The sequence below is a fragment of the Protobothrops mucrosquamatus genome, unplaced genomic scaffold (genome assembly GCF_001527695.2).
Source record: "Protobothrops mucrosquamatus isolate PMUCROS unplaced genomic scaffold, P.Mucros_1.0 scaffold_311, whole genome shotgun sequence".
NCBI classification, from domain to species: Eukaryota; Metazoa; Chordata; class Lepidosauria; order Squamata; family Viperidae; genus Protobothrops; species Protobothrops mucrosquamatus.
Genome location: NW_015386387.1, coordinates 232,668 through 252,756, shown reverse-complemented (window position 1 = coordinate 252,756; position 20,089 = coordinate 232,668). Strand labels below are relative to the sequence as shown.

At 36.7% G+C, this 20,089-nt stretch overlaps 1 protein-coding gene across 2 annotated transcripts in view; it reads right to left on the bottom strand.

Annotated features, from left to right (window-relative positions):
* Nucleotides 1-837: 837 nt before the first annotated feature.
* Nucleotides 838-20,089, bottom strand: part of UBE2F (ubiquitin conjugating enzyme E2 F (putative)) — a 118,618-nt gene continuing 99,366 nt past the window's right edge. Inside the window, exons 7-10 of one of the 2 annotated variants that reach the window (XM_015832174.1) lie at nt 18,988-19,045; nt 12,383-12,415; nt 3,527-3,589; nt 838-1,890 (exon numbers count right to left, since the gene is read on the bottom strand). In XM_015832174.1, coding sequence (XP_015687660.1) covers nt 1,840-1,890; nt 3,527-3,589; nt 12,383-12,415; nt 18,988-19,045 — 205 coding nt within the window. In that variant the 3' untranslated portion in view covers nt 838-1,839. The remainder of the gene's footprint in view (nt 1,891-3,526; nt 3,590-12,382; nt 12,416-18,987; nt 19,046-20,089) is intronic. The other variant, XM_015832175.1, reaches the window with a different exon arrangement.

Sequence of the window (20,089 nt, the reverse complement as noted above, 5' to 3'; positions counted from 1 at the left end):
TTTAATTCTCATTCCAATTCTCATTTGTTTTAAATATCATTACACTAATGATGGATCCAATCTGGGTTGGTCACCGGGACCAGAGGTTCTGTCTTCTGAGTTTTCGGACTTGTGCTTGAGCCCATCTTCAGGGAACTTCTCTCCAGCAGAAGGTGTGCTGTGTGTGATATTTATATGGTGTCTGTTATATGTGGCTTTTTAGATGTTGATTGGAGTGTTTTATGGCTGGCTTGATGGTTGATAGCAAGCCATCAACATACCCAATAAACATCTGAAAAGCCACATACAACAAACAACACAGAGAACAGTACACACTCTTAGAAAGAAGTTCCCTGAAAATGGACTCCAACACGAGTCCAAAAACTCAGAAGACTTAAACCTCTGGTCCCGCTGACCGATTCAGATTGGATCCTGCAACATTATCCTGGGACACGTATGTATTCTCCTTCATTCATGACTGATAGAATTTACTGAGGTGTAGTTATAATAAACTCACTATCAACGTTTAAAGTATGATGATATAGTAAATCTTTGATTAATACACTTTCAGACTTCAGATACTATGATGAAAATCTGGACATCCATAAAATCCTATTCATCATTCCAAACATGCATAAAATCTCATTCCAATTTTACATTTTTTAAAAAATGCATAAAATATGCATAGATAAAATTCTATTCAGAATTAGCAGACACCCTGCTTTTATAGACACCTTTCTCCTAATGAGACCATTAAATTGAAGTTTTACTGCATTGAGAACTTACAGAAGGGCCTAATAAATTAGATTCTTCCATATGAAAAAAGTTGAGGCAGAAATATTATGCACACAATGTGTATGAAACTAAACAAACATTTATTCGTCTCTACTTTGGCAATAATTTAATTAATTTTAAATTATTTGAGGGGTACGACTCTCACTGTTTAGAATGGTCATTGTATTGAAAAAGAGTTAAGATAAAATATGAAGTACATAAAAGCATCTGCTTTTAAATATGCCTAGACAGTGTATCCTCAACCCAAATGGTTTTGCAATTTATACATACTTTACATGAGATAGAGCTAGTTATATTGAAAGTTCTTTACCATGTTTATCCTGAAAAATTTGGCTTCTTACAGTGTTACTGTTACATTACAATCAGCATTAATTTGAACTCAAAGATTAGCTTCTAAGGCTTTGGTACCAGAAAATTAAAGTTTGTTTTATAATAACCTGAAATATCAATTCTCCACACCAGAAGCTAAAGGTATTTAAAAACTATTATACCTTTCATTACATTTGCATGTAAAATAGTTATTTTTAAAAAGAAATACACTGTATTTATGTGTGTTCAGACTCAGCCTTGGTTTCAGTAAGTGCTTTGCACAGTAAATGCAAATTTAAAACAGTAGATAAAAAAATGAACCAGTATCAGCAATTTCAACTTTAACAGCAATAGCAGACAGAGCTAACATATGTATTCAATATAATGCATGACATGTCATTTCAATTTTGGCCCACATTTATTTATTGCCATACTTAAATATTCCGTACTAGCTATTAAGAACATTTTAAAATGAATAAATGATCTTAATAGGGCTTTTTCTTTAGTATCGAGGAGATCTCACTTCTGAATATATGATACAATTTCAAAAAGAGATTGTTGAAAGTTAAACAGCTTTTTGTAGCCAACATACATCATTTTCTTACTGTATGGATGAACTTTTCATTTAACAAAGAAGATTGTTTTCTTCATTAGAACAACATGAACAAAAGACAAAAAAACCCCTCTTTTTTTGGTGTTGGTAGTTTTAGGAAAACATCAAGTGCAGCTCATGGCCTTGCTATCCATCTCCCATCATCATCTTGCATAGCGCTTAATGTAATCTTCAACTTTAGTTCGGAAGTCCTCCTGTATGGAGTTGGATAATAAATATGTTTACAGAAACAACAGCCCTGTACTAATGTGTCTCCATTAAAATTCCAATACATAGTTTGCATTCTAGATAAGAGTAAATCTTACTGCATGCAGATTTACTCCCTATATTCCCTGAGAAGAAAAGCTATTGAATCTGTAGGAGATAAAAATAGCTGTGGCTCTTACTCCCATCACAAAAAGGAGTGGCCTTTGAAATTAGTTGCTACTGTACTAGATGTTTGCCAAGAGAACGTAACCTTTTTTTAATCAGCTAAGATTCATCTTCACATTCATCTTCACATCACAGGAAGGTATCTTAATGGTTTATTGATGGCACCTTTGTCTCTACCCCAGCCTCTATGGAGGGAGTTCAAAGTTTTTTTCTATTAATTTGGTCCTTTCTCTCTTCTCCTTATACAAATTGTGCCATAGCATTTATGAGGCCTCAGTGATGATGCTGGAGAAGAATCTGCCCAGTTAATACAGACTGCTTGAATCTGCTATTGAACATCATTCTCCATGTCTAGAGGGCTAAACATGCTACAAGAGAGGCACTTTTCCTAGTTCCCATAGGATGGCATTGTTTAAGGGAGGGGACTAAGAGCATGCCCGCCCTATCTGATCTGGTAGGATGGGGAGATGTCCTTCGGGAAAGAGAGTCCCACAGATAACTTGCCTTTGTAAGTAACTTAAAGAGGCAGAAAAAAAGGCCTAATACTCCCTCCTCCCAAGGCCAGAACCTTTTTGTGCTATTGAAACTCAAATAGTTAATTCAAAAACAGTTTTCAGGCTCTTGAACTTGGTATGTGCATTCAAAGGAAGAGAAGACATGTAAAAAGAGAGCCAAGGTAGTTGTGACTCACTAATATAATAAATCTAAGCAAAAGATTCCATCTGGACCAATCTCTGTGTGAAATGTGCAAAGCAGAAACCAGTCAGTCTGATTCTGACACACTCTAGAAGGACTGATAAAGAGATCATTTAGTTAAAACGTTGAAATCAATAAAATAATAGAGTTTAATGTGAATTGGTTATGCAGAACTATTTTCAGACTAACATTACCTCATTTTTGCTTGGATAGCTTCCTTAAGTTTGTTCCTTAAGTCTATGGAAAGGGCATTGTGGTTTATTTGCACTTCAGCCAATTCAATAAATATTTGGTGATGTGCTGATAAATAACTTGGTAAGGTAATATCTGGAGGACGTGAAAATTGAGAAGATACTGAATATAATATAGCTGTTTCTCAATCATACTCAGAGTGCCCACTGATGGCTTCTCATCAAACTGGAGACAGATACCAAGTAGGATGCCACATATCAGTCTTGTGTAGTCTTCAATATCTTTAATAAAGATTTGGATAAAGTGGTTGATGTTTTAAATAGGTGGAGTGACATTTTATGCTTTTGCAATAAGAAGGCAAAAGTATACCCACAGTCTTGTCTGTTGGCTTGATATTCTTGGTATACAACAACCTGTCAGGTTGCTGTATATTCTTTATATCTAATCTTAAATCCATTTTAGATCCACAATACCTTGAAAATATTGATTTACATATTTTCCTTTTGGAAACTACCAAATGAATTTTTAAGAAATAAGCAGAATTGTAATTTTCAATACATTGCTACTCACCTTGTCACGTAAATGATGTTCTGCAGCTTCAATATTTAAAGGATCATCAAAATTCAAGAGATCCTAAAAAACACAAAATAAGGTTTGTTTGTTTTTAAAAAAGGCTTGTTGTAAGTTATGATTGTTTGGGTCTCTATTTCTTGAATGGCAGCTTTGAACAAGCCCAATTTCAAACTGAAGTGATATCAAAATATCCTTTGGAAAATACATTTTGTTGGGCTGTCAAAATTAGCTCTTTTAAATCTCACTGATGAGCTTAAATATTTTATGTATGAATAAAGTACTGACACTAAATTCATATTTAATGCCTGAATATATTCAAGGGCTATAGAAGGTCACTTAGTAATTTGGGGTTGCTTTATAAATTGCCAGTGTAGAAAAATGGGAAGATGGAGTGCAATGTATACTGTCTTTTAGCTCTTTGGAGAAAGATGGGATGAATGAATAGATAAATACGGGCTTGGTTTAACAGTATCACATTCTACAATCAAGTTATCAGACCAGAGTTTTCATTTCTCCATGACTGCTAGTGTGCATTTTGAGTTGAATATAGGTAGTCCTTGACTTACCTCACAATTGAGCCCAACATTTCCATTGCTAAGCAAGACAGTTATTAAGTGAGTCATGTCCCATTTTTCAATCTTTTTGCCACGGTTGTTAAGTGAATTACTATAGTTAAGTGAATCATGAGGTTGTTAAGGGAATCTGTCTTCTCCCATTGACTTTGTTGTCAGAAGCTCCCTAGGAAGACTGCAAATGATAATCCCAGAATCCTGGGATGCTGCAACCATCATAAATACATGGCAGTTGCCAAGCACCAGAAGTTTGATTACATGATTGGGGGAATACTGCAATGGTTGTAAGTGTGAGGATTGGTTCTAAGTCACTTTTTTCAGGGCCATTGTAAATATAAACAATGATTAAATGAATGGCTGCTAAGTCGAGGACAACCTGTAATAATTATTCACCTTCATTTGCCTAGTAAGATGTTAATGTAAACAAAAAGGACAAAATATGTACCTCTAGAGTTCTTTGTTAGCTAATAAGGCTGAGTAGTGAGTGAATGGAAGCAGGGCAACCAAATCAATTTTACCCTCACAAGTTCTACAGTAACTGGATAAGTAGAAAAATAATGAAGAAATCTGACAAATACAATTCAAATGATTGAGATCTAAAAGTGATTTTAGTTCGGGAGTTTGCAATGTGATACTTGTGGAACATATGCTTGCTAACCTCCTGACATACCTTCCCCTTGTAACCTGGCAGGCCCTGGCCTTCCCATCACAGGGAATCCCTGTTCTATCCTTTCCAATAATGGAAGTAACTCCATTCTTAGTAACTTTGGGTTTTAATTGCTGCATTTTTAAAATTGTTAGTTTATGATTTCTTTTTATTATATGCTGCCCAGAGAAGAAAATGTTCAAAACAGCTGTGCTGCTGCAAAATTAGTCATCTAATTATAGGGCTCATGGAGGTTGTGTGCATGTGTGACTGGGCAGATACAATGATGTGTATCTGTATGTGTGTGTATGATGATGTGTATATGGGCACATGAAGAGGTCATATATATGTATTGCACCTACTTGGGATGGTTATATTTGTAAGCCATGTATTCATTTACACATGTATATTATCAGCTAGGCCCCCCAGGGCCTAACATGGCAATCAACCTTGGACAGTTGTAGATGGAGACAGGCTTTAGTACCTGCACTAATAAACTCTCCAATGGATTAAACATCCATTGGAGACATCCAACAGGAGACCTTCTCAAATGTGGACAGTTTAAGCTGGAGCATAGCAGTGTGGTCATTTGCTTACCCAAAACACATATTGAATTGAAACCAATTTTAGCTAAAGCCAAAAGATGCCAAAATGTCAAAAATCCTGAGCATTCTTGGAGCAAAGAAGCAATTATGAGGGATAAAAATAGTTGATCAGTTTATGTCACTAAGGAGAAAATATGGCTTTGGCAGAAACAGATTATCTGTCCAAGGTTTAGATGAGTTTCTCAGATTTTTGCACTACTTCATGCTGGAAATCATACAGAGTGTTAATATACTGACATGTAGCATTTCTGTAAGTATTTATTTTATTTATTTCACCAAATAAACAAATACCTTAGAATGTCACAATTACTTTGAAACCAGGTTTACTTGGCCAGAAATGACATTATTTCTTTTAAGTTTATTTTGGAAATATAATTTTGCTGCCAGTTGTACAGTAATAAGCATAAACTTTCTATACTGGATTTCTAATAATGTGGTCTCTTTTTTCCTCAGTTGTTTTCGTGATAGCAATGCATCCTGATGAGGGAATGTGGTATTCCCTGTAAGAACATTATGGGACCCAAAGGCAGTACTTTATTCCATATCTTATGTTTTTGGGCTGTTATATGGCAGAAAGCACAAATACACAAGTAGAATAAAGTGATCTAAGTTAGCAAACTGTGCAGGATTTTATAGATCTCAGTAGATTGTAATTTTCATTATCATATAGGATTCTTCTGCATTTTTATTGTGCAATATTATTTATTTCAGATGCAGAAGGACAATGTAGAATATATTTGACCTGAAATAAAATACACACCTTGACTACATAATTTGACTTTTAGGTGTTCTAACATGCCAGATGGTACTCAAAATAAAGGAATGATACATTTGTCTGGAAAAATAGGTAAATCGTAGTAAAGCAACTGTTACTTAATGAAGAAACTACAGGTAGTGTTCAGGTGTGATGGAATGTACACCTGCGGGAGCAGTGAAGTAGACCTTTAGGAATACCCTAGAACCCCTCAGGATATATCTAGTAGGTAAGAAAATTATAGATTTAATTAAGGCCCAAGCCCAGAAATGAGACAGTGAGATTTATTATTTATTTATTTATTTTATTTTATTAATTTGATTTATATACCGCCCTTCTCCCGAAGGACTCAGGGCGGTGCACAGCATATTAAAAACAAGTAACAATAAAATACCAAAATAAAATAAATAAATACCGAAATAAAAACCCCTCTAAAACCAAATTAAAAGCCAAATATTAGTAGCTGTGTCGTAATTAAAATTATATTAAAATCATCCCTAACTAAAATCCTCCCTAGGTCAGGCCCGCTTGCTGGAAAAGCCATGTCTTGAGGGCGCGGCGGAAAGTAAGGAGATCCGGAATCATCCGGATCTNTCGTTCCAGAGGGTGGGGGCACCCACAGAGAAGGCCCTTCCCCTGGGGGTCGCCAGCCGACATTGTTTGGCCGACGGCACCCTGAGGAGACCCACTCTGTGGGAGCGTACCGGTCTGTGGGAGGAAATCTGTGGCAGAAGGCGGTCTCAGAGGTAACCAGGTCCAATGCCATGGAGCGTTTTAAAGGTGGTAACTAACAATCAGGTACAATTCTTTATTTGTTTACACCTGATGGACAGAATCTTGCCCAACTATTCTAACCTAATAGATACATCCTGAGAGATTCTACGGTGTGGCTACTTTGAGCCCCATCTCCCTCTCCCACCCAACTCAGGACTATGTAGTCTCGTAATCTGGGCTGCTTTGTGGGAAAGCTCTGTGTTGCCAAAAGTCTTCCCCACTGTTCCTACAGGTGCACATTCCATCATATCAGGTTATGACAGCAATTGGGACTGGAATTGCTGTTGCTAAATGATGTCACAGTGGTCTTGGTGTGATCGAAGTGACTGCATCAATTGGTAAAGGTGGTCCTGGTTGTTACCATTAAACGAGGACCACACGGATCATTAATTGATGTGGACTTGATGTGACTGAGACTTAATGCCTTCCCCATTGACTTTTCTGTGAGAAGCCAGCAGGGAATGTCAGAAATCTCAGTTCACTGCAATCATGTGACCACAAGGACACCGATGTCAAGAAGTCCAAGGATCAGTCATAATTGCCACTTGTTCAAAACCATTTTAAGTTTGAATGATTGCTGAACAAGTAGTTGTAATCTGAGGACTGCCTGTATAAGTAATAAAAAGTCTAGAGCATATCTTTGCTAAAAATCAGTATCTTATGCAGGGACCAAGAAACATATAACACATACAAAATAACCAACTTTGGTTGCAATGAATAAGAATGCAAACTGAGATAAGAAATATTTTAAAGCCAAATGGCTCAATGCTTGAAATATATGTGTAATACATATAGATCCAGCCATTTTTATCAACTAAAACAAAATACATATTTTCTAAGATATCCAAAATATGTGTGCACAGGTTTCTTTCAGATAATTTTGAATAATCTCCATTTGGTTATTATGAAAATATAAATTAGCCTCTTGACTTCTCACTGATTAAGTTTAAGGTCTAATTGTTGTTTGTTACTGTCTTTCAGAGCCTTATAATAAATACTTCTAGAAGGGTTTACTTGAGTTTCAGGAAGCAAACATCAGTAGAAACAAATTCTATGCATGTTATTAGTTTACCTATACAGTCTATGGACAATAATTTCACCAGTATACAGTATATGGAAAGGAAAGGATTCAAAGCCTGCAAGTCAAGCAATATCTATCCAATAGTAACTAATGTTGCATGGTTGGGAAGATTAATAGGAGTACTAAGATAGGGAATTCTATCTATAGCTAAGTTAAATTTGGATGTAACACAGGAGTAATTCAAAATGAACACAGAAGCAAACTGATTACAAAGGGGGAAGTGGGGGATAGCAAAACATCCATGGGACCAGGTTAAAATTCACTTTCTGCTTCTCCTGGACAATGTTTTCTTATTACTAATTTTCCCCTTTCCGCCATGTGTGGAAAAATGTTTGTGCAGCTTTTCTTGCTCCAAGTATACATTTGTGAGTCACAATACACGTTGAGTAGATTGCAAATATAACATAATAGCAATAAATTAATATGTTTACATAATTCTTAAAGCGTAGAAAGTAGAATAGTATGCCACTTACATGCTTAAAAGTTGTGTCTTTAAGTCCTTTCTGACTCTTGGCAATAGTCCCTGTAGTTTTCTTGGCAATATTTTTCCGAAGTGGCTTGCCATTCAGAAGTAGTGGAGAGAGAATGACTGGCCCAAAGTCACCCAGGTGGCTACGTCTGGATTAGAATTCGCAGCCTCCCGATTTGTATCTTGGTGCCTTAACCCACTACACCAAAATGGACCCATACATGCATGCTTGTGAACTGTAGAGTGGTGCTGAAAGTTTATGAACTCTTTTGAGTTTCAGTATTTCTGCATAAATTATGCTTATTCGTTTATTTACTTGAGGAAAATGAGCCAAAACATTTTTGTGGTGACAAAACCTTTAAGCGCCACTGTAATATAACCTACTACTCACTGAAAATTTCAATCAATATTTTGTAAGCATTTTTCTTTTCTATTTGTAATCTGATATTGTTATGAAAGCATCATACAAAGAGCAGTTAGTTCTCTTTTTCATTTTTCCCTATTATTTCCTTCTTCTCTGGGTGTAAACTGAACTTCTTAAATTTTAATAATTATTAATTTAAAAACTGGATTTTAAATAAAGTTAACAAATTTGTGCAATCTGAAATTCAACTGATAAATCTTTTCTGGAGGGTGGGCGGAAATGAAGCCTTTGTGGAGGGAGAGGAGAACTTAAAACTTTTTCAAAGTAGGAGGGAGTGAATTAAATCTTTTTTGAAGGGAGGTGCTCTTTTGTGTGCAGGAGGTTCTGAGGTCAGAGCAGCTTGGCTGCAACTGCAAGACTGGGATAGGACTCTGCATGCTATCCTGGGCAAAAGGCACAAGCCTGCTGCATCATCTTAACTGCAGCAGTGAGGGTCTCTTGATCTTGCTGCAGTGAATTGAGTGGGTCCTGCTCAGTCCACCCCAGAGCAGTGCCAAGTTAAGCTTCTGCACATCTGGATAACAGAACTCAGGCCAACAAGACCACAAACAGCTGCAGACCTAACAGAAAGGTAATGTACAGGTAGTCCTCAACATACAATTCTAATGGAGCCCGCTCATTATGGTTATATGTTGTGATGGTCATAAAATGATGACCCACTCAATTTTACATTTTTTTGCAGTGGATGTTAACTGAATCATCAAAGTCGTTAAACAAATCAAGGGTCACTAAGTGAAGCAATGGTTCGTGATGGGCACCATTTTGCTGAAAATGTGAATGTGGGATGCTATAAATGTAGCCATGGTTGCCGAGTGTCTGAAGTTCAGTCACGAGACCATGAAAGGGACCCAACCATTTGATCTTCAAAACCATGTCCCCTCTTTGGGTCTGTCATAACTTTGACCGGTTAGTCGAGGACTACCTGTATGAGATTTAATGGGTTGTGGTTTTTATATAGGTTATATATTGTATTTCAAGCTTGTGGGTTTTCTTGCAGCCATATGTAAAGGCAATGGCATATATGTATTATACAAGCATAATGCTATTAAATTTCAGATTTTATAATACAAAGACTGCATGGAGTCCTTGACTTAAGACCACAATTGAGGCCAAAATTTCCATTGCCAAGGAAAACAGTTGTTAAGTAAGTTTTGCCCCACTTTACAATCTTTCTTGCCACAATTGTTAAATGAATCGCTGCACTTGTTAAGTTACTATCATGGTTGTTAAATAACACTGGCTTCCACACTGACTTTGTCAGGTTGCAAAAGGTGATCACATGATCCAGGACACTGCAACTGTCATAAATACACGCCATTTGCCAGGTGTATGAATTTTGATCATGTAACCACAGGGATGCTGCAACAGTCATAAGTGTGAAAAACAGTCATAAGTCACTTTTTCAGTGCCATTGTAATTTCAAAACGGTCACTAAATAAATGGTTGTAAGTCAAGGATTACCTGTACTATCATGTTTGTTTTGTTTGTTGAATTTTAGTATGTGTTTGTATGTGTAGTCTGTGCATTGTATGCACTGTACACATTTAGAGCTTCAGGATATATTTTAAAATGTCATCTTATGCAGGTTTTCTTTATTTATTGAGGTATGTTGCATGTGTTTTGTGTTCATTCTGCCTGCTCTTGAATAGCAATGAAACACTATTGCTTTTATACTGCCATCCATCTGCATGATACATTTATTAATTTGTTGATTTGTCATCTCAAAACAGCAGCAATTTGCCTCCTGTCATCCAACAGACTGGAGAAAAGGAGAAGATGCCCTGAGAATGAATCAATAGAATACATTTTAATGTTCCATTCAGCCTCCCCTCCTTTCTTTGCCTCTACGTATTGTTGCTTCAAATCTTGTGATTGTGAGGCGACTATAATAATAGAGTTAGGAAGGGAGTGTTTAAAAAAAAGGTGCAGGACTCATCAAGGCCTTGGCTTACAACCATTCATTTAGTGACCATTTAAAGTTACAATAGCACCAAAAAAAGTGACTTATGACCGTTTTTCACACTTTGCATACTTACTACCTCTGTAGCATCCCCATGGTCACATGAGCAAAATACAGATGCTTGGCAACTGGTTCACTGGCAATTGATTGGCAAAACTCACTTAACACTGTCTCGCTTAGCAACAGACATTTTGGACTCTATTGTGGAAATAAATTGAGGGTGACCTGTACAGTCCGTTTCATTAACTCAGTATTTTCAATATGCGTAAAAATGGCATAACAGATAATTTTATTCAGAAGCCTTTTTAAAAAACTATGTTAGGTGGGTATGATCAAGATCACAAAGGTCAATTTCCATAACATCACCAATGAAGGATTATTCAATCCAATATGGAAATTAAGATCCAAAAGTAGATACTGGAACCACAATCACCCCTGCACTGCACAGATAGTATTTCCAAGCATAAGAAGAATAATGCTAAGGGACAACATTTTTTTTACATTCTCCTTGCCAGCAGTAACAGTCAGAAATAGATCTATTTGCATGGGTATCAACTGGCTCCTGCTCAAAGTGACCTAGTGAGCAGCTAAACCACATTTATGCCTTTACCAATATGAAGCAAAAGTTGGCTTCTGGAACTCTATTGCACTTATTCGTAGAGTAAGTGTAAGGGGTGATCAGTTTACTAATATGTGATTACTGAGCATACTTGCAGGAGGGGTCCTTATAGGTCACTAAAATCAAAGTGCTTAACAGCAAAGAAGCAGAGCAGCAAAAATCAAAGTAAAACTAAGTGAACCCAAAACACTAACTGAAAGACTGGAAAGAAAAGTAACTATTTAAAATAAAATTTAATGGGAATTTTAAGATTATTGAAATTACACAGAGATGTGATTAAAAAAACAAAACAATCTGGGAGAAATAAGTAGGAGTTGCCTGTAGATGGTATGCTATTAAGAAGAGGTCAGGTAAAGCTCTTACCAAAGCCAAAGGTTTGAAATGCTCCATGAAGGATGCAATTGGGGACAGAACTATCATCATGAGTCAGACTGTGGTGAAGAGTAAGCTATCTGGGAGGAAAGCCAAGGTCAATCTCTGCTGATAAAGCTCTGAGGGTCTTGTTGCTATTGCTGTATGTTGCATAACTGGCCAGAGCTCAGCTTTCAATTAGATATGGGTGTTTTGCTTTGTATTGGTGCCAACATATAAGTCTATACTTACTGGGATGTGTGTGTATATATGTGTTGAAAACAGATTAAATCATGCCTTCATTTTTATTAGTTTATCGATTTATGAGGGAGCAAAAATGAGGCTAATGGTGTTTTGTTTTGTTTTTACTAGAGCCCACTTTATCAGATAAATCTAATAAAGGAGACTCTAGTCCAAAGATATTTACGCCATGATAAATGTGTTAGTTTTCAAAAGTTACAAGAAACTTGTAGATTTTAAATCAATAGACTAATACAGGTTTTGGAAATTGTGAGGACTAATCTGTTCTGTTAAGGCCGGTTTATTATATTAGCAGATTAATCAAAATGCACACTCATTCAGTGAGGTTGTTACTTACAGTAAATAAAGAGTTTAATCCCCAAACAACATCCTGAAAAGGGAAAAAAAGGATTCAACCAAAATTAAATATCTCAAATGCATTATATATAAAAACAGATAGATAAATAAATAGATAGGCAGACAATCAGAAAGATCACAAAGATACTGAAACATCCTTATGAATTTCAGATTTTTTAAAGAATCTGATTTGCAAATTATTAAAAACAAATGCAAATCTTTGAAATTATGCAACCATTTAAATTTAAATCCCCTGGTTCCTGATTTTTATCTCCTTGTTACCGGGTATGTTCATCTTAATGCTCTATAGCAGACATGTCCAACCAGCAGAATGCACATGGCCCTGGACCTACAAGATCATAAGCTTTTAATGTTAACGTGTGCAGTTATATACATTAACTATATTATATATTTTATATGCAGCCCAAGACAATTCCTCTTCAGTCAATGAAGTGCAGGCAAGCCAAAAGGTTGATCATGCCTGACATATTCTCAGACTTTCCAAGCTAAATGATACTCAAGTTATGAGAATAAAATATGCTGGTTAACTGGCTGTCTGACTAATTATATCACTCTAGTGGTTAAAAACGGTTTAAAGAAATTATTTTTGTCAATTTCCTCTTGTCAATTCTACTCCCTTTATTACCATTTCTTGATTTACTCTAGTGAGTTGAAGGTACTCTTTGAAACAGTGTGATACTGTTCAAAGGCACTACAGAGAACTGCTAACAATTTCTTCCTACTCCACAGATAGAAATCTTCCAAGGATTGAAGAGTATTCTGTTAATGGAATTACACCAACTGAATTCAGCCCAGTGTCAATTAGCCAAAAAATATAATTTATTTTATGCTATTTGTAGCTTCTTGGTTTTGTCCCTACAAAGTAGCAAACAATGGAAATAAACAGCTAATATAAACATGCTGTATCATTCACCATCTAAAATCTTATTTGACTCTATTTGCTTTAATAATTATATTACTACATACAAAAATCGATTTTAAATATAATTCTTTCTCTGAAAATGAAAACAGTATCAGTGGATAATATGTCATGTGCAATAAACTGTTTTTTGCTCTTGACAGTATACCTGTAGAAATACTTTAACAGACACTGGTTAGGATATATGGAAGTCAGAATTCCAGGTTTAAGTTTTTTGGGTTGAATTTTTTTTTTTTTGGACACAGCATTCCTGATTTCAGAGTTAAAAATAGAAATACTAATTTTTCTCACAAAATTACAGAAAGGATATAATATGGATTGTAAAAAGCACCGTGAAATTGTTTGAAAATGATTTTCTGGCACTTCTGTACATAAAACTAGATTTAAAAAAATAAAATTCATTATCACTTAATAAGATTCAATTTTTCTAAAGAAAAAGCAAAAGCCTACCACTAGGAATAACAGAACAAGAGTTGGAAGGGACCTTGGAGGTCTTCCTGGAGGTAAATGTAGGTACATTAAAAAATGCATAAAAATAAGTTTTAAAAAATCATTTTTAAAGCTGGTCTAGTGATCGAAAATGGTTGTTTCTCAGTTCCTATCAGATAATATTATTGAGGCCTTATGAGGGGCTAAAATTCAGTTGAGAAATAGGGAAGGTAACATTATAATTTGCTGCATATGCTTCCTCAAATCTCACAGATTCACACTGATACCAGATTATTTCACAAGATTTAACTCCACTCATCTACATTGTAACTGTTCACATTACTATCAAAGCTTTGCTGAAATCTGAACATTTTCACCTGCTTTTTAAAAAAGTATTTAAATTTATATGCTGCCCATTGCCTGTTGCAGTAACTCTGGACAGATTATAAAATGACTGCAAGAATTCATCACAAGGCCCTTCAGATGTTCATGATTATTCCCTGAAAAGAAATATTATTCCCTAAAATTAGAATTATTCCCTTAAAGTCACCTTTGAAGGTTCTAGTAAGCAGCACTGAGCAGATTCAGTAAGAATACAAAATATTTAGTTTGTTGCTACTTGTATTGCCAATGTGTTGGCTCAAACCAGGCACTCTTATCAATGCCCAATCAGTCTTGAGATGGGTTTTTCTCCAGTGATACCTCCAGGCTTCTCTTCTCCCTTCATATAATTTCAAGCAATCATTTTGACAAGGTGAATTAAATAGGGTTGAATACTGTTACCAGTCATTATTACTTAATATTTACAGGTAGTATTTGACTTCCAACTGGTTGCTTAGTACCACTCAAAGTTATGATGGACTTCAAAAAGTACCTTATGACCCAGCTTCAAAGTTCCAATGACCGGAGGGAAGAGGGCTGCAGTCACATATTCACATTTTGAGTACTCAGCAACCAGCCCACATTTATGGTTGTTTGCAGCATTCCATGGTCACGTGACCACAATTTACAAAGTTTCTTTTGCCAGTACAGGTAGTCCTCTACTTACAACAGTTCATTTAGTGACCATTCAAGGTTAAACAGCACTGAAAAAATGATTTATGACCGTTTTCACTGTTGCAGCATTCCCATGATCACATGATCAAAATTTAGACCTTTGGCAACTGAGTCATATTTATCACGGTTGCGATGTCCCAGGGTCATGTGATCACCTTTTGTGATCTTCTGACAAGCAGTTAATGGGGAAGTTGCATTCACTTAACAACCATATTACTACCTTAATTCCACTGATTCATTTAACAACTGCGGTAAGAGAGGTCATAACATAAGGCAAATTCACAACAAATGTCTCACTTAACAATAAATTTTGGGCTCAGTTGTGATCATGAGGATTACCTATACTGGCTTTTACTTCCAATTTGTGGCAAAAAACACCCATTATGGACAATAGGTTCACTTAGCAATCGTGGCATTTGCTTTACAACTGCTGCAAAAAAAATATCATAAAATCGGGTCAGTCATGTGGGTGCCTCAACTTGGAACTGTTATGACATACAACAAAGAAAGAAATTCCAGACTCCATTATAGTTATAAGTTGAGGACTACCTGGATATAAATTATTTGCTGTCTATCAGAACAATTCCTGACTTTTTCCCCTGCAAGTTAGCTCATAAGTTGTTGTTTCCATATGCCAATATGGAATCCTGCTTAGATCTTGATAGAATCCTGCTTAGATCTTGATGGGATTGAAATGTGCCCTAAAATCACTTGCCATTCACTGTAATTAGAATTAGAAATCAACTATGTGAAGACAAAAACTTTCATCTTTCCTAAACTTCCTAGAATCCATAGGTGGCAACTAAACGGTCATGAAATCAAAGAAAAGTTATATTTAAAATACTTTAGTATCTTTTTCAGACTCCAGCAGAGAAGTGCTCATGTGGACTATGTAGCTCAGAATGCTTAAAATTCAGCTTTTGAACAATTCTATTTTTTTAACTAATGTGTACCCCCTTTTTATTTTTATTGCCCTAAATTGGAAGCAAGGCGAGCTTCCAATTCTTGTAATGTGTGCAGCAATTACTCAGAATTTTGAAACTGTGGCAGTCTAAAGTCTTGCAAAACATCTTTCAGGCTCCATACTATGTTTCCAGTGTAATTCTCCACTGTGAGGCTGGTGAAAATAAGACTGAAAACAAGAATGGGCAAACTTTATCTATTGGTTAATAGACTTGACCACTCTGTAGCTAACACTTTTTAATTAAAACAAAAAACAAAAAGTTACAATATAAAGATTAAACAGCCTATAGAGAAAGATGCATTTTTATAGATTTTCTAAATCTACAGAGAAAGGGACTCAAGTGGAAATTTTAAATTGTTTTAAATAAGTATATTAAAGATAAGTATATTAAAGATTCAGGTTGTATTCATTTGCTGAGTAATGTGCATATTCTATTAATTTAAAAAAAATCTACATTAATATCATTAACAGTTACACCTCAAACATTAAAGAATTGCTATGATGATTCAGTGAATCTTCTAAAAATACTTCATGCTCTTTGGATATCAACAAACTAAAGAATGAGAGATGTGGAATACAGCCAATAGTGGAGGGCAGAGAGAAAAAGAAGGATCAGATATATATCCTGAATGGAACTGGATCTTTTCTGAGTTCACCACCATACCATCTACTAAAATTAATAGATATGGGCCCGATCACTAGAAATAACAATGAACAGAATATTTAATAAAGATAACCTACCAACCCCTCCCTGATCTCATAATACTTTCAATAAAGTTTCTTTCAACATATAAATGACAAGAAACAAGTCAAGAAAACAGTCGGCCCACTAAAGAGAGAAGATGGCAAGGAACTAACAGACAGTACAGAGAAAGCAGAGCTGCTTAACTCATTATTTGCATCAGTCTTCACGCAAAAAGAAACTATATCCCAACCTGTCAAAAACATGACTGTAAAAGACAGACTAGAAATAAAAATTAAAATAAGCAAGAAAATGGTAAGAGAACACCTGTCTGACTTTGATGAATATAAATCACTGGGACCTGATGGATTACATCCCAGAGTTCTGAAGGAGCTGGCAGATGTCATCTCAGAACTACTGTACCATATCTTTAAAAATCCTGGAGCACCAGGCAACTACCAGAGGATTCGAAAAGAACTGATGAGGTTCCTATCTTCAAAAAAGGAAAAAAACCAGACCCAGGAAACTACAGACCAATCAGCCTAATGTCAATACCTGGGAAGGTACTAGAAAGAAAAAAAAAGATCTGTGAACATCTAGAAACAAATAAGTTATAACTAGAAGCCAGCACGGGTTTGTTAAAAACACATCATGCCAAACCAATCTTAGTTCATTCTTTGACAAAGTGACTAAATTAGTAGACCAATGAAATGCTATGGACATAGTATACTTAGACTTCAGCAAGGCATTTGATAAAGTAGACCACAACCTACTTCTTGGTAAAGTAGAAAAATGTGGGATAGACAGCATACTCAACAAGTACACAACGAGTAGTCCTTAATGGTACTACATCTACATGGAGGGAAGTAAGCAGTGAGGTACCACAAGGTTCCATCTTAGGCCCAGTACTATTCAATATCTTCATAAATGACTTAGATAAGGGAATAGAAGGGGAAACCCATCAAATCTGCAGATGACACTAAGCCGGTAGGAATAGCCAACACCCCCGAAGACAAGCTCAGGATCCAAAAAGATCTTGACAAATTTGAACAATTGGGCCCTATCCAATGACATGAAATTCAATGTAGAGAAAAACTAGGTTTTACACCTAGGCAGGAAAAACCAAAGATACAAGTAGAGATTAGGTAAAACCTCCTTCAAAAACAGTAACTGTGAGGGGGAGTCCTAATAGACGATTACTTAAACATAATCCAGCAGTGTGTGGCAGCAGCCAAAAAAGCTAATACAATCATTGAGGCATAGAATCAAAATCATGTGAAGTATTAGTACTGCTTTATAAATCCTTAGTAAGACCACACCTGGAATACTGCATCCAGTTTTGGTCACCACATTACAAAAAAGATGTTGAGACTTTGGAAAAAGTGCAAAGAAGAGCAACTAAGATGATTAAGGGCCTGGAGACTAAAACATGGAAGAATGGTTGAAAGAATTGGATATAGCCAGTCAAGAGGTAAGAAGGACTAGGGATGACATGATAGCAATATTCCAGTATTTGAGGGGCTACCACAAAGAAGAGGGGGTCAACTTATTTTCCAAAGCACCAGAAGGCAAGATAAGAAACAATGGATGGAAACTAATCAAGGAGAGAAGCAACCTGGAATTAAGGAGAAACTTCCTAACAGAGAGGACAATTAACCAGTGGAACAGCTTGACTTCAGAAGTTGTATGTGCTTCATCACTGGAGGTCTTTAAGAAAAGACTATATAGCCACCTGCCTGAAATGGTATAAGACAGTGGTGGCGAACCTATGGCAAGTGTGCCAGAGGTGGCACGCGGAACCCTCTCTGTGGGCACGCGCCATCGCCCCAGCACACGTGGTCTCTAAAAGTTCGCCATCACTGGCCTAAGGCCAACCAGCCTGGAGCTGCCATTGGGGAGCCCACCACCCCACCCACCAGAGACCCCCTGAATCTCCCCCAACCCTGCCAGGCTCCCACAGGTGTCTCTCCCCATAAGCAACATCAAGGTGGCCACGCCCATCCCAGACACGCCCACCCAATCTGCCATGACTACTGCAGCCACACCTATCCAGTGGCCACGCCCACCCAATCTGCCAAGCCCACTGTAGCTGCGCCCGAGTGGGCCACACCCACCCGGCACCCAGCAATACATAAGTGGGTTTTGGGTTGCAGTTTGGGCACTCGGTCTCTAAAAGGTTTGCCATCACTGGTATAAGATCTCCTGCTTGAGCAGGGAGTTGGAGTAGAAGACCTCCAAGGTCCCTTCCAGCTTTATTTTGGTTGAAGTAGAACTGGAAGTCAGATTTCCCGTAGTTCCTTGAGTACTCTGAAAATATTTCACATTTATTGTGAACTGCCTAAAATGATCTTTTATAAAACAGGCAGCCATGTAAATTTCTAAATAAAAAAATTAAGTCCCATCTATTTTAGAGGACGAGAGCTTAAACTCCTACTGAAATCAATATTACATGGATTGATTGTACCTTAAATATTTGTTTTCTGAAATGTTTCTAATATCCAAGGTAAAACAAAGAAATATTTATATATAACTTACCTTTAAGGTTCTAGTTGGAGCCCAGCCAGTGCCATCAATAGAATGTTCTCTCAATAAACTGAAAGAGATAACAAAATATTATCTTACAAATACAATTCACATCTTTAAATACACTAAGTTTTAGAAATGCAATCAATGTAACAACACATGCACATTCACTTAATAAATACTGTAGACTAATATTTTACAAGTATTGCCAGAGTATATTTGCATTATAAAAAGTTCTGAAAGTATCTTATTATTATATTTATATCAAATATAGGTAGTCTTCAACTTACAGCTATTTGTTTAGTGACCAAAGTTACAAAAGCACTGAAAAAAGTGAGTTAAGATTGTTTCTCACACTTATGACCATTGTAGCATCCCCATGGTCATGTGATCAAAATTCAGATAGAATAGAATAGAATAGAATAGAATAGAATAGAAGCTGGAAGGGACCTTGGAGGTCTTCTAGTCCAGGGCTTTTCAACCTTTTCACCCATTGTACCACTTTTCACCACTCGCAAACAAGGTATCAAAAACTTGACCCCCCCCCAAAAAAGGAAAAAAATGAGAAAGTACAGGTAGTCCTTGACTTACAACAATTCGCTTAGTGACTGTTTGAAGTTACAAGCGAATTATGACCATTTTTCACACTTATGACTGTTGCAGCAACCCCAGGGTCTTGTGATTTACATTCGGATGCTTGGCAACTGATTCATACTTATGACGTTCAGTGTCCCAGGGTCATGTGATCAATGGCCGGGGGGGCATGGCCAGCTGATCACTCAGGTTGTAGGGTGCCTGTGGGGGGGAATCCGTGGGTCTCTGCTGGAGGGGGATATGACTGTGGCAGGTGCCTGCCTGCCTTTCCTCCCTCTCTCCCATTGTCCCTTCCTTCCTTCTTTCCTTCCTTTCCTTCACCTCCCTTTGTCCCTTCCTCCTTCCCTCCCTCTTTCCCATTGATCCTTCCCTTTTTCCCATTGTCCTTTCCTTCCTTCCTTCCTTCCTTCTTTCCTTCCTTTCCTTCACCTCCCTCTTTGTCCATTCCTCCTTCCCTCCCTCTTTCCCATTGATCCTTCCCTTTTTCCCATTGTCCTTTCCTTCCTTCCTTCCTTCCTTC